The 14,525-nt window shown below is 34.6% G+C and overlaps 1 protein-coding gene across 1 annotated transcript; it reads left to right on the plus strand.

Moving 5' to 3' along the window:
• Positions 1–7,252: 7,252 nt before the first annotated feature.
• LOC143554113 (lysine-specific demethylase JMJ26-like) lies at positions 7,253–12,013 on the plus strand. Its single transcript, XM_077043967.1, has 13 exons — positions 7,253–7,342; positions 7,424–7,548; positions 8,275–8,375; positions 8,428–8,589; positions 9,179–9,224; positions 9,296–9,829; positions 9,992–10,271; positions 10,381–10,584; positions 10,646–10,718; positions 10,791–10,876; positions 10,958–11,077; positions 11,152–11,389; positions 11,475–12,013. The coding sequence occupies exons 1-13, from the start codon at positions 7,253–7,255 to the stop codon at positions 12,011–12,013; spliced, it is 2,598 nt and encodes an 865-aa protein (XP_076900082.1).
• The last annotated feature ends 2,512 nt before the right edge of the window (positions 12,014–14,525 follow it).

A 14,525-nucleotide genomic window follows, 5' to 3' on the forward strand; every position in this document is an offset into this window, starting at 1 on the left:
AGTCTTTCATTTTCAAATATTTTTCAATGATCTGTGATTGCTTGTTTTAAGAGGAGTGCTCTCAAAGTTCTTTTACCAAAGTATAGGACTGAATTGTTTTACACCGTAATACACTTGACTGTTTGTTTTTGAACCTTCGAATTGATGGTTCATTAAATTTTCACTAAAGAACTTGATGGCTTCTTGATTGATTGTAATTGGGTGTTCATTCCATCTTCCGATTATTATTAGAAAAATTATCTATTATTATTACTAATTCCATGAAAGAAAATTGAAATTTCATCACCTTTATATAATTATTTAATCTTTTTGGAGGGTATTCTTGGCATTTCACAAAACCAAGGGGGGACATGCGGCAAATAGAACAGTGACGACAGAGCAGTGGCCGGCACAGGTGTTTGTGTACTATTGTACGGAATTCGCTACACGCTTCTTCAACTTAACCATAAGTACATTTTAAGCCCCTAAACATTTACCACTTCACATATAACTCCTTTAACTTTTAAGAAAATTAAGCCTCAAGAAAACCATAATGAATTAGGGATTCATAGAGTTAAGTGAACTTTTAATAAGTTAAAAATCATTTTTCTATCAAGCATATTATTTTTCAAATTCAATTCCCATTAAAACAAATTCAAGTAGTCAAACAGGTTAGCAAATAGCAAAGAATTTTGATTTCAAGTCTTCAACGAATGTAACTACATTATAAAATTTGAAAAGTTTCTGATTAATTTATAACATCATATCCTTAGTTTCTCGAACATCAAGCTTGTTGCTTCTTGATTAATTTGAAATAATAGTGAAATTAAAACACTATTGAAATAACATGTAATTTGTGTAATTTGATTCAACTCCTTTTATGTAAATACTAGTCAGGTCCCGCGGTATGATAGGGAACAACAATTAAAGATAATAACGAAGCCGATGCTGTTGATGAGGGCGACGATGATAATAATAATTCAGTTGGAAAGACTGGCGGTTCTGACAACAATAGGAGAGGCATGATGGATGAGATGGACAAACACAAAGGCTGGTGATAGTATATGTTGAATACGGAGTTGCCTGGATATGTGATACGGTTCCTGCCGGTTTAGACTGGTTTGAATGGTTCGTTCGACACATGCGAATAGTCTAGGATTCGTTACCCTCCCATGAACTCGTGGATGCCCAGACATATAAGTGCATTGTAATCCTTCTAACAACAGGAGCCAGTCAGACTTTTTTTCTGATAAGGGAGAGTCCCGAACACTTGTATGAGTATACGGTTATACCCTTTGTTAATATTGCAGGCACAGGTTGGGTGACTTATAAAATCAGAAGGAAATTACCCAACCCCGAACCCGATATATCTTTGGGCAAGATACGTGAGTCCTTTTGTACAATAATGGAAGGTAATGTACGATGATCGCATAGGCGAGTACATCAGAATCAACGAAAGTTGGTGAGTCCCCGCTCCCCATATGGATTTAACATGAGGATAGTTGGTTCGTATCGTTTGTATTTTTGACACCGATTGTATACAAAAAAGTCAACAAAAACGTTTATTTTATTAATAAATAAATGAAAAGTATTTATTTATTTTATTAATGTTTTTATTAATATAATCTTTTAAAAAAGTATTTTTTTAATAAACTAATTATTAATAAATAAAACAACATTTATTTATTTTATGAATATAATTTTTTAAAGTTATATATTAATAAAGTAGTTATTTAATAATATAAAAAATAGCCCCATATGCAGCCCAAATGCGGCATACAACCACTTTATATGTCGCTTATAGTGCTAAACGTGGCGTATAAGGGGTTTATATGTCATGCTTATACTTAAACGCAACGCTTAAAGATATTTTTGAAATTTGAAACGCCTAAACGCCACGTATAGGACTAAACGCGGCATATAACCTCATATACGTCCCACTTAGGTCTATACGGTAGACCGCAATATAACCCCCGTATGGCACCAGACGGGGCACATTAGAAACAAACAAACACACAAACACTCTCAATCCCGACGGCCAAAAAATAATCTGACTCGACGAACAATCCGACTTGTTTAACCATCTTCTACACGAGGTAGGTTTTGTTATGGTGTTTCGTTATATCTCGTTTATTGGTTTGGTTTTAGATTCCTTAGTTATCACAGGTTTGGGTTTAGTTTCGTTAGTTATCACGGTTCGGGTTTTAGATTTTTTTTGTTAGGTTTTGGTATTGGTTCGGGATTTATTTAATTTTCGTTTAGATTAGTCAAAGGGGATCGGATTCTTAAGTTTTTTAAATCCTGAAGAACAATACAGCCGCATATAGGGCTATACGCGGGTATAGTTCTTCATTTTTTATTTTATTTAATAAAGTTAATAACAATTTTTTTTAAAAAAATCACTATAAAAGATACTGATTAATCTTTATGTTAATTAATTAATTTTAAAAAACTCAATAAAAATCTAACTGATCTTTATTTTAATAAATAAATTTAAAAAAAATCACTAAAAAGTCTAATTAATCTTTATTTTTATTAATTTTTTTAAAAAAATTCACTAAAAATTCTAACTAATCTTTATTTAACTATTATTTTTTTTAAAACAATCACCAAAAAATAATGACTAATCTTTATTTTAATTAATATATTTTTTTTTTAAATCCCTAAAAAAGACCAATTAATCTTTATTCTAATTAATAATTAAAAAGACACTAAATATACTAATTAATCTTTATTTTATTTAATAAAATTTAAAAAAATCACTAAAAATACTAACTAATCTTTATTTTAATTAATAATTATATATATATATACATATATGGAGCAGTGAGATTAGTAGATGACATAGACGCGGGCATCGCGCTACATCGAGGGGGATTTGGAGCTACAAGTTTACCCATAAACCCAGTTTGCGGCGGAGAGCACGACGGCCCGCCGATACAGCCACCTCCGACAGATGCAGCCGCAACCAAACTTGATCATTTGTTGGCCGTTTATAGACAGTTGTGGTGAGCGGGAGCAAAATCATACCCCTTGGTCGCGATTATTTTCCTTCAACTTACCCGCGCACAGGAAGCTCACTTTAGAGTTTTTCGCTACCTTCCATTTCAGATGTTTGCTTTCCATTAACTTGTTAAACTTGATTTCTCTAACACCGTTTTATATACAAATATACAAACAAGTTGTTAATATTGTTAAGTCCATGCGCGACAGGACTGTTGAAGGTACCCATGGTCGAGGGGGCGGATCATCGTCTTGTGGAGATTTATTTCCGCATATTCGGGGTTCACCACTAATTGTCATTAGAGCAATTTTTCGTGTTGCTCGGCCTGTACACACAGGAGGAGGTGCGCTATCCGATTTACACTGAGAGCATACACCAGACGTTATATGACGTGTTGCGAGATTGGTGGACCGAGATTGGCGGCATGCTTTCGAGGATACCAACACCAGGGTCTTGTCTATCCGAGCCCGTTGTATAGATACATACATAGTATTTTATTAGTCCTAATATAAAATTATTATTATTATTATTGGATAATATTGGAAACTATTCATTCGGTTGTGCAGGTACCTACACTAGCTGATAGCTTCGATGATACAGGGTCGATGGCAGGTTACCGATCAGGACCTGTTTTATTTGCGGTGCATCCTGACGGGCAGGTGTCACACCATAACATACGGCGGAATATGTTGTGGCGTGAACTATTTGTTCACAAGACACATTACAATATCATAAAATTTAAATAATAATATCTAAAATTGCTTTATTAATTTCAAATCAAGTACACAAGTCTCAGTTAATTGCAAATATAACCACAACAAATAATGTAATATCAACTTGTCTTTTTATTTATAACCTAAAGTCTTTTCTAAATGACATTCAACCTTCACTTTAATCCAAAGAATAACTTGCAACATGCGTACAAAATAGATATATTTGTCAACAACACATGTTAAGTAAGTAATCACTAGATTTTGTTAATATATATATAGAGGATTAGGTTCATTTCAGAAGTGTTTCTTATTGCGAGAAGTGCGAGAAATGAATTCAACCAATCACATTTTTTTCTTTTATTTTATCATTTATTTAATGACAGGGGTGTTGTAGTAAAAGATCATGTGTTTTTCATATTTGGTAGGTCATAAATTTTGGAGAAGTTACAATTGTTGTTTTTATATTTTTTAATATATAGTCAAATTAACCAATGTTGAATTCTTGTTTTTTTTTAATTTATCAAATTCAATGTTGTCGATTAATCCATATTATTATTTTTTTATTCTCCTAATTTGAATTTCATACATTTGTCCAGATAATAGTTCCAAAATTCAATAGTGCTGATAATTACACAGAGTACTTAGATGAACCTACATAGTATATAAATGAACCTACACATGAATAAAATTGTACACACACAATTAGAAAATGCCACCTACAAAGTACATATACGAACGTACGAAGTACATAAATGAACCTACATACGATAAAAAATTACACATACACAGTACATATATAAACATACGCAGTACATAAATAACATAGTAATGATAAAAAATTATACATACACAATTTGAAATATCATATATACAGTACATATACGAACCTACACAGTACATAGTACATAAATGAACCTACACACGATAAAAATTAGACATACACAATTAAAATACCACCTACATAGTACATATATAAAACTACATAGTATAAAATAAACTTTTTTTTATTACATTAAACAACAATATATGGATCATATACAAATTTTTATATCACAAACATTGTACGTGTATGTATATATATATTATATATATATATATATATATATATATATATATATCACAAACAAAATATTATCTTTCATTACTACACACCAATAATGTATATTACACACAAAAAAAAGTATTTTTCATTCCTACACAATATTTTATTGATTGTATGCAAAATGTTATATCACAAACAAATTAAATGTATGTATCCTACACAAACAACAAGTATGTCATACATTAACACGTGTCATATACAAATTGTTATATCCAACACAAAATGTTGTATTTAGCACAAATTGTTAAACTGAAATAATAAATTACATTGTCTGAAAATTGTAACTAATAAAAAAATATTATCAATAAACGTGTAAAAAGAATCAATAATATGCAATATGCAAGTTAGTTTGAAAAATACACTAGGAAACAAGAAAAAAAAAGACTACCATAATAAATAGATGAAATAAAAGAAAATTAAAGAAATTAAATGAATTGAATTCAATTAATTATCAATCAATGAAAATTAAAGCTTGAAGCTTTTAACAAGGAACCGGTGAGAGTTACACTTTTCTTTTGTTTTAATTGTGTTACATAAGTTACCACATTACCCTTTTAAATTAAAATAATCCTTATAATAAATTCTTATTAATTGCAAACATGCCACTTTCGTTAATGACCATTGATTAATAATATCAATGGTTGAAATCGACTTCTCGCTGTAATATCACTTCTCGCAAGATCCATCCCATATATATATATATACACATATAACTATGCAAATAAATATAATGAGTATCAACAATTAAATATTAAACAAATAATGAGCAAATAATTGGTGTCGGTTGACCATTGCCTAGTGAATCGGGCTTTGGCTACTAAGACGAAATAAATACAATTAATGGTGTCGGTTGGCCAAGATTAATCGAACACAAGCGATGGCTACTAAGACGGCGTATGATCATACTATAATGTGATTATGATTGACTCGTCCGAATGCGATAAAATAAATCAACAAACAAGTAGCAAGTAGCATTTAATCATTTTATACAACAAATCATGATTTGCTAGTTAAATATAATAGATGAATACAAAGCAGGTACACAAAAAGTCCCAAAACAGTTTGAAAATCAGTAAACGATGGGAGTGATTACTGACGTTAATGATTGGGAGCCATATCTCGCGAGAAATTTCGATATCTCGTGAGAAATCTCCTGATTTCTAAAATGTCATTTTTAGCCCCTGAACTTCTATAAATACGTTTTTAGCCTTTTTAAGCGATTTTAAGTGTTTCGAAGCTTTGTTTGACGAGTTTGAAAGTTATGAAAATACAAAATAAGTTAAAACAAGTTAGACACTGATAAATACAAAATTTAAATAATTTGAAAGATCCTAATTATATACCGAGTCTGGTTAAACATAAACAAATTCAAATACGAAAAATCTGAGATGTCACAACAGACACAACAACCTTGCCCACTACTTCGCCGACTACGTCTCGTCTTACTCCTGACAACGAGGGCAAGGGTCGTTGTTAGATGGCCCTTCATCACACAGCTTACGCTGTCTTGGGGCTACTTTGTCATGCTAGATGCCCTGCCAATCCTGCTGTTTGGTCCAGGACTTGAGGGACGATCCTTAGTCCCTGTGTCATGAGTATGCGTATCGTCCAACGCTTTTAGGCCCCTAATGGTTCGCACGACTGTTTGGTCCAGGACTTGAGGGACGATCCTTACGTTCATGTGCCGCTGGTCGAGCCTCCACCATTGGAGGAAATGGAGGTGCAGATCGAGGACCAGCATGTGGAGGGGGATTAGCGTCCACAGGTCCAGGAGGGGGTGGGGTGGCGCCCCAGGCAGAGACGGAGCTGGACGCCGTGGTTGAGGCGGCTGATAAGGTACGCTTTATTATCGTTTAATATCGTTTTATTTTGAATAAAATATTAATGTTTACTTATTATCATCGTTTAATGTTTATTTAATTATCGTGTTGATATCATCCTGCACCACCCCATTTTGACGATGGGGCTAGCCCATTGGGAGCTGGATGGATCATGACAATGATGCCGCTGAGTTAGATTTCTTTGTTTTCTTTTATTTGTGCGATTTGGTTGTATATATATCGACAACTTTATTTATATTGCTTGCTAATTTATTTTTTAGCCTTCTTAAAATATTGAATTCGATCCGACATAACCACAATCTATTAAAAAAGGTTGAATTTAATTAACTTATTTACTAACAAAAAAAATTTGTCTATATGCCACGTATAGCTCTATACGCGGTATATAAAAATAATTACCCTTATTAAGGGACACCGACTTATACGCATTATATAACCCTATACGTATTGATTTGTATTTCGAAAAGGGGTTTTAACTGTTAAGAGAAAATCCTTAAGACACAATTTATATGTTTGTATATCTCTCAGGAAAGTTTGAATAAAAAAGTACACATACAATAATAACATAACCCTTAGTCTTCTTCTTGTTCCTCTTACTGAACAGTGAACAACAATGAAGTACGGAGCTGTTAAACTAGGATCGTGTAACAAAGCTAATTCATCAAGTAGAAAAAGGAAGCATGCGGATTCTACTTCACCCAAGGTGAAAGTTGGAAATCATTTTTACTTTACGGCCTTGAGTTGTTGCTCATTTTTGCGTGTTTGATTTGATCATCTTTGGCAGGTTAGCAATGGATTTCACGAACAAAAATGGTGCCACCAATGTCGTACTAGGGTTGATCGAGACCTTGTGCTTGACTGCATATTATGTCGATCCAAGAAATATTGTGTCGCTTGCATCACTAAATGGTATTTAATTTAATTTATTTCTCAAAATTACATATTTTGTACAAATATTATTGAACAAACAACTTATGGGTCCAAATAATAATAATAATAATAATAATAACAATCGGGTTAATTGGGTTTTGAGTATTCGTTTATCGGGTATAGGGAGTGTTAATAGTATCTACAAATATTGTTGAGACAAACAACAAAAAATAAACTGGAATCCAAAAATTATCATAGATATTTTGTTATTTGTATATAAATAAATCACCTGAATAACAAAAGCAAGTGACGGTGTAAGGGTGTTGATCGGGTTTAGTTTTCATGTTATTCAGGTTTTCTATGTTTCAAAGTCTAAAAACAACCCGCCCCCATCCCTAATAACAATTGGGGGTTTAAGGGGGTAAGAGTTATTCGGGTACGGGTGACCCGGTTCAGGTTGGGTTAATTGGGTACGGGTAAAATTAATAGACGGGCCTAGGTTATAGGGTGACTCTTTTTGAGTAAAAAGTTCATACACAAGAACATGAAGAGTGACTTGGTGGTGGGGCCCATTTTTTCTTTTTTTTTAATTTATCATATTATATATATAGAGAGAGAGATATTAGAAAATAAATAGGTGGTGAACCGGTGATAATGTGATAATGTGACAATGTTTGTGTGTTTCCATGTTGGGTGATTTTGAAAAATGAGTGTTTTCTGACTAGACACGTGTTTAGGTACTAAATTAATCGACATAATGTGTAGGTACCCCCACGTAGCAGTAGAGGAGTTTGTTAAAGCGTGTCCCATTTGTTGCAACAATTGCAACTGCAAAGCATGCTTGCGTGGATTTTCACCTAAAGTTGGTTTCAACAGCAAGCACTTGTGGTATCATTATATGTGTTGTATAGCGTATAGTAACTGGTTCCTTAAATTTTATGCAGAACATGCAGGCGTATTCTTGTTCTGAATCTAATAAAATCAATTACTCCAAACAAATCCTGCACAAAGTGTTCCCTCTTGTGAAAACACTGAATGAAGACCAAATGATTGAGGAGGATATAGAGGCTAAGCTTAAAGGTATTGTATCTTTTTAAGTTAAACCGAGTCAGATGAGGCATGGTTTGGGCTAAAAAAATCATTAATTTGGTTCGGGTCAAAACGGGTGTGGGCCAAAATGAAGTTGGGCTGAAATGAGTCGCTTAGGATAAAAAAGAGTACCAAAATCAGTTGAAATGAGTTAGCATTTTTTTTAACTAAAATTATCATCAAGGCAGCTAAAAAGTTATTATGAAAAGTTGAAAACCAATTAATATTACAAGCAGTGATTCCATTGAACAAAAAGAATGGATAGGATAATTTTAAACAAAAATAGAAAAAATATAAAAAGAACTCACATTGTAACAAGTATTAAGCTTAACACACCAAGATTGACTACCAAATCGCTAGACAACAACCTGCACAGCCAGCAGCCAACAATCTGATAGCAATTATCGGCATTAGGTTTCCAAAATTGGCACTTCGATTTCCATTTTGAACCTGCTTAAACCAACACTAGAAGCTAGACATGAGTGAAACTTATCCTCTAAATCCGATTTTAGTTATATTGAAACAGTTATTTATTTATAATAATAATAATAATTATTATTATAATTATCTCATTGGGCAGGTGCATCTGTATCAGAGTTAGAGTTACAGGATGCTGATGTATTTTGGTTAGTCATGTCATAAATATTTACTTGATTTTGTTTTATAAAGTGAATTTGCACATTTCTCTTTTATGCAGTGACCGTTGCGGATCATATTTCTTTAACTTATATAGAAGTTGTGCATGTGGATATGTTTTATGCCTTGCGTGTTGCCAAGAGTTGCGTGATGGTCAAGTGAGTGGTGGTGGATGGAAAGCCCGCATAGATGGTAGCATTCCTTGCTTACCAAAAGATATTGGTGGTTGTAATGACGGGACACTTGAGTTGAAACGCATAATGTGCGTTGATTGGGTTGCTAATATTCTAAAAAAATCACAACGGGTTCACAATGTCAACAATGCTTACGATAATCCCCATACTTGTACGGAATGCACTGCCGGTTGTTTGTATTCTTTGAGTGCTAAAGACATTCAACCTCAACATATGCAGCATTTCCAGTTGCATTGGTCAAAAGGTGAGCCGATAATAGTCAATGATGTTGTTTCACCTTTTTCCGGGCTAAGCTGGGAGCCAATGGTTTTGTGGCGGGCTTTTTGTGACCTCAAAAAAGGTGGCAGCGTCGATCATGAAGTGAATGCAATCAACTGCTTGGATTGGAGTGAGGTCAGTATGTTAACACTTATGCTGACCATAGTCGGTTAGAGAGTTAGTTATATGGCTAGTTCTCTAACTAGCTATGGCCAACATAAGTGAAAGCACACACTAATATTGGATGGAAAATCTAATATTATTATTTATTAACTAACTATCACACATAATATGCAGGTGACTAGTAATTTTGGCAAGTTCTGTAAGGGATACTCGGAAGGCAAGGTTAAAATGAAGCTGGAAGATTGGCAACCGTCTTGCTTATTATATCAAGGAGAACTGCCATGCCATTTTATTGAATTAATTAATCGTTTGCCTTTTAAAGATTACACAAACCCTCAAAATGGCTTCCTTAATGTGGCTGTAAAGTTGCCTGATCTGTCATCAAAACCGGACATGGGTCCAAAGATGGATATTGCTTATGATGACTCTGTCACTAAGCTTCACTATGAAAAATCTGATACTGTATGATTTTTATTTATTTATTTTAATTTACTTAAAAAAATATATATCCTATATCTTTCTAATATCATAGCAGTTTTTACACAAAATATTTTAAATCATTACTTTGTAGGTGAATGTAATGACACGTACCAAAATAGCGAAACAAAAGCATGGCGATGAACATGAAGCTTTAGTTTGTGAAGCGGGCCCACAAAGAAACGAGGGAGGCGCTGAATGGGATATATTTAAGAGGCAAGATGCACCTAAATTAGAGGAGTGTATAAGAAATCACTCGACAGAGTTTAAGCGCACTGATCGCCTTCCAGTTGAGCAGGTACTTCAAAACATTTGCCACAATGCGCTTATTTAAAACTTATGTGATTGTGATGACACAGATTTTTCACCCGATACACGATCGCACATTTTACCTTAACATGGAACATAAAAGGAAGCTCAAAGAGGAATTTGGTATGTCTTTCACAAGTTTATTTCCAATTGCTAGTTATGCGTTCATCAAACCTTTTTTATTATGATGATTAGGAATCGAACTGTGGACCTTCACACAAAAACTGGGTGATGCAGTTTTTATACCAGCTGGTTGTCCTTATCAAGTTAAAAATTTGAAGGTCAGAATATATACGTATCACTTATGTTATTAACTTGTAAAAGCAGACTCTTTGTTTGCTAACAAACTTTCCTCCTTACAGTCGAGCACGAAGGTTGAACTCAACTTTATTTCACCTGAAAGTCTCCGTGAATGCAACCACTTACAAAAAGAACTGCGTATACTTCCCGAAAATCACAGGGCCAAACAACATAAACTAAATGTAAAGTATCTGAAATTTTCTGCACGTAAATTTCTCGTTGAATAAATCAAGAAACCGATTTTTATGCTGTATAGATTGGGAAAATGCTGATTCATGCATTAGACCACGCGATAACAGAATTGTCGGGGTGTATGGATTTAAATAGTCCCACTGATGATCTTCATGATCAATCCACGGTAGCAGAATCGTCAGGGTTTATGGATTCAAATCGTCCCTCTGCTGATCTTCATGATCAATCCATGGTAGCAGAATTGTCAGGGTTTATGGATTCAAATGGTCCCACTGATGTTCTTCATGATCAATCCATAAACGGTATGCAAACTGCAACACTCAGCAGCTTGTAACAACCTAAATAATGTGTTTGCATTCTCATTATATATTATTGTATGCAACTTAGTTGAAGCAGGAATATCAGCCGGAATGTGGCGAGGGAATGCTGTTGGACAAGCCGCAAAAGAGATGCTAATGACGGTCGAGCACAGCTATCCGGACACATTTCAAGGGTTGCAAATCCTTCCAAAACCTTACTGGCTGTCCACTTTGAAAGAACTGCATGATTTCATTAAACGTTTTATTGAATCATCCGTGCACGCATTGACAGAAGATCAGCTCGCTAGCCTTGAGACTGATTTGAATTTTTTTGAAGATTTTGGATTCAATCTCTCGTGGGTTCGTGACAGGCTAAACATGGTAAAAAATCTGAAATTCGGAAATGACCCGTTGAGACGAGAGTTTGTGATTCTAGACGAATCTTTAAATGTTTTACGCATGGAGTTGATCGAAGCAAATGCAAGGTTTGAGAAGGCTACAAAGGCCCGGGACAAGAAGGCACTTGAGGTGGCTCATAAGTTTGGAGCTGAATATGATGTCGTGTTAAATGGCAATCTTGGCTTCGGGCTGCTGCCCGAGTATCATGAGGATTTTAAATATCTATAGGCATAGTGGTTTCTACTATAGAGAATTACTTAATATATGGTTTTTTGTACCTTATATACTTGGTGAATTGGACGGGTTGGTTTGGGCAGGGCCACGTGTCAAAACGGGTTGCTTTGAAAAACTTATTTTCTACTGGAGCATGTGTAATTCTTTACGTGCAAATTTTTTTCACTGTAAAGAATTTTTTTTTAAAATAGGAAAATTGAAGAGCATAAAATGGTTTTTAGGTTAGAGAAAGATTGTTGATTGAAAATAGAAGATCCGTCATTTGAAATGGCGGATGTCATATTAAACATAGGGCTTGTTAGTTTTTGTCTGGTGATGTGGACAAGAAACATGTGTTCCGCCATTTGAAATGGCGGATCTTGAATATTTTATTCGTGTTCCGCCATTTGAAATGGCGGATGTCAGTTTACAGCTGACCGCCGGTCACCTATGTGTCAAAAATATTTTTTATTGATATCCGTCATTTCAAATGGCGGATGTGAACGGTGGCAGTATTTTCCTATTACCCACATTCTATGTATTTTATTATATTTCAATGACATCCGTCATTTCAAATGTGGATGTGAACAGTGGCAGTACTTTCCTATGACCCACATTCTATGTATTTTATTATATTTCAATGACATCCGCCATTTGAAATGGCGGATGTGAACAGTAACTTCGTATTTGACATGACAACCATTCTATGTATTTAATTAGACAATATTACAGAAATTGTCCTTTATCTTTCACCTAAATTTCACTCGTTGTCTCTCATCTTCAAAATTGATCATTTTTGTCCTTTATGTTTCAAAATCCGACACCCTTTGTCCTTTTCGCCTAACCTGGTTAGATTATGTCGTTAAGTCATGTCAGCTGCTACTCACGTGAGGGCATTTCGGTCTTTTCAGCTATCCTTCAAATTTCCCCCAATATATAAACGACCCTAACCCCCTGACCGTTCAGTTATTCATCTTCTTCATCCTCGCTCTTCGATAAGTTAGGGTTCAGCCACAAAAAGACCAATCATCAACTCCGATGGGTGATTCGGGCTGGGTCGTACGCGACATAACCGAAGAATATGACCTCGATGCTCTATACGGTATGTTGCGTCTTCCGCTACAATTTGTAACCCTAGGTGCGATTAATCGTTGATTAACTTAAAATTTTTTTTTTGCAGGCTTATATCCTAGTATTTCAGTTTGTGCTTGCATACTGGTGGTAGGTTATTAACACCTCCAAACCGTACCTATGTTGGAGGTAAGGTAACGTTTGTGGAAACTTGATAGACATAGACAAGTTTTCAATTCATGAGCTTGATCTGATGTTGGATATGTTAGACTACAATGAGACAATGCCAATGTACTACCGGTTCTTGCATCCTGAAAAGAACTTAGACAATAGCCTTGAACACCTAAGTAGTGACAGAGATTGTTTGGAGTTAGCTAGACATGTGGAAGAGCATAAGCTCATCCATGTTTATACTACTCATGGTGTTAAAAACATAAAGGAATTGTTTACCTCACCAACTAAGTCTAAGTCCATCACTATTGAGGAGATTGATGAACCTGACCATTTGCTATTGTGCCTTTAAAGTTAAATGAAGATGTTGGGCAATCTAGTGGGGCTGGACATGATGTTGAGCAATTTAGTGGGGCTGACAATGAGGACATAGATGTTGGTCATTTTAGTGGGTTTGGAAATGACAATCAGGATATAGATATTGGTCATTCTAGTGGGTTTGGGAATTATCAAGAGGATGTAGACATTAGTGAGCAAAGTAGGCTTGGGAATGAGAAAGAGGATATACAAGAGAATAGGGTTGACAATGAGGATGATGATTGTCACACCCCAACCTAAGGCGGAAATGCCGGGGCGTGATCCAATTGCTCACAGCTCGAAGATACTATCATAAATATAAATGACAATATCTAATTAATTATTTTGTTCAAATAATACACACAATAATCAAATACAACCAAACAATTCAAATAAATAAATACAACAAGTCTAAATCCATGTACGTCTTCATTATAATCCTAAGGTCTTTCTAAGTGTCCATTCTTCAACTTAGGTGTGACATTTGAGCCAAAACAAGGTACACCTCAGTACGTATTTACCGATTAAGCAAATAAACGTCTTTTGTGTAACAAACGAACGATTAACCGAACGGGTCGGGTTATGACCCAGATATCTCGGGGGGCCATCTATAAGTGATATACGTTTAATACAAGCTAAAAAATTAGAAATATGGCCTTAGTTTGATAGCAAACAAGTTAAACGAAATTATGCTCATTTAACTACCCGCTATAGATTTAAAAGCGAAAGATAGTTACAAACCAAGCATTGTATCATCCGTTAAGCCGAAAAAGACTTACCAAACACTTATTTGAAAAGTTTTAAGCGATCCGTGAAAATATTTTTGATTTTTACAAACATATAGTATGTTTTTATAATTTTACACAAAACTAGCCGAAAAACACTCGTTTTCGCGCTGTTTAACGCACCCGATAAGTTTTTCGCGCCA

Source organism: Bidens hawaiensis, unplaced genomic scaffold (assembly GCF_021521415.1).
Source record: "Bidens hawaiensis isolate Kalapana, Puna unplaced genomic scaffold, B.hawaiensis_p1.1 tig00017496_1, whole genome shotgun sequence".
NCBI classification, from domain to species: Eukaryota; Viridiplantae; Streptophyta; class Magnoliopsida; order Asterales; family Asteraceae; genus Bidens; species Bidens hawaiensis.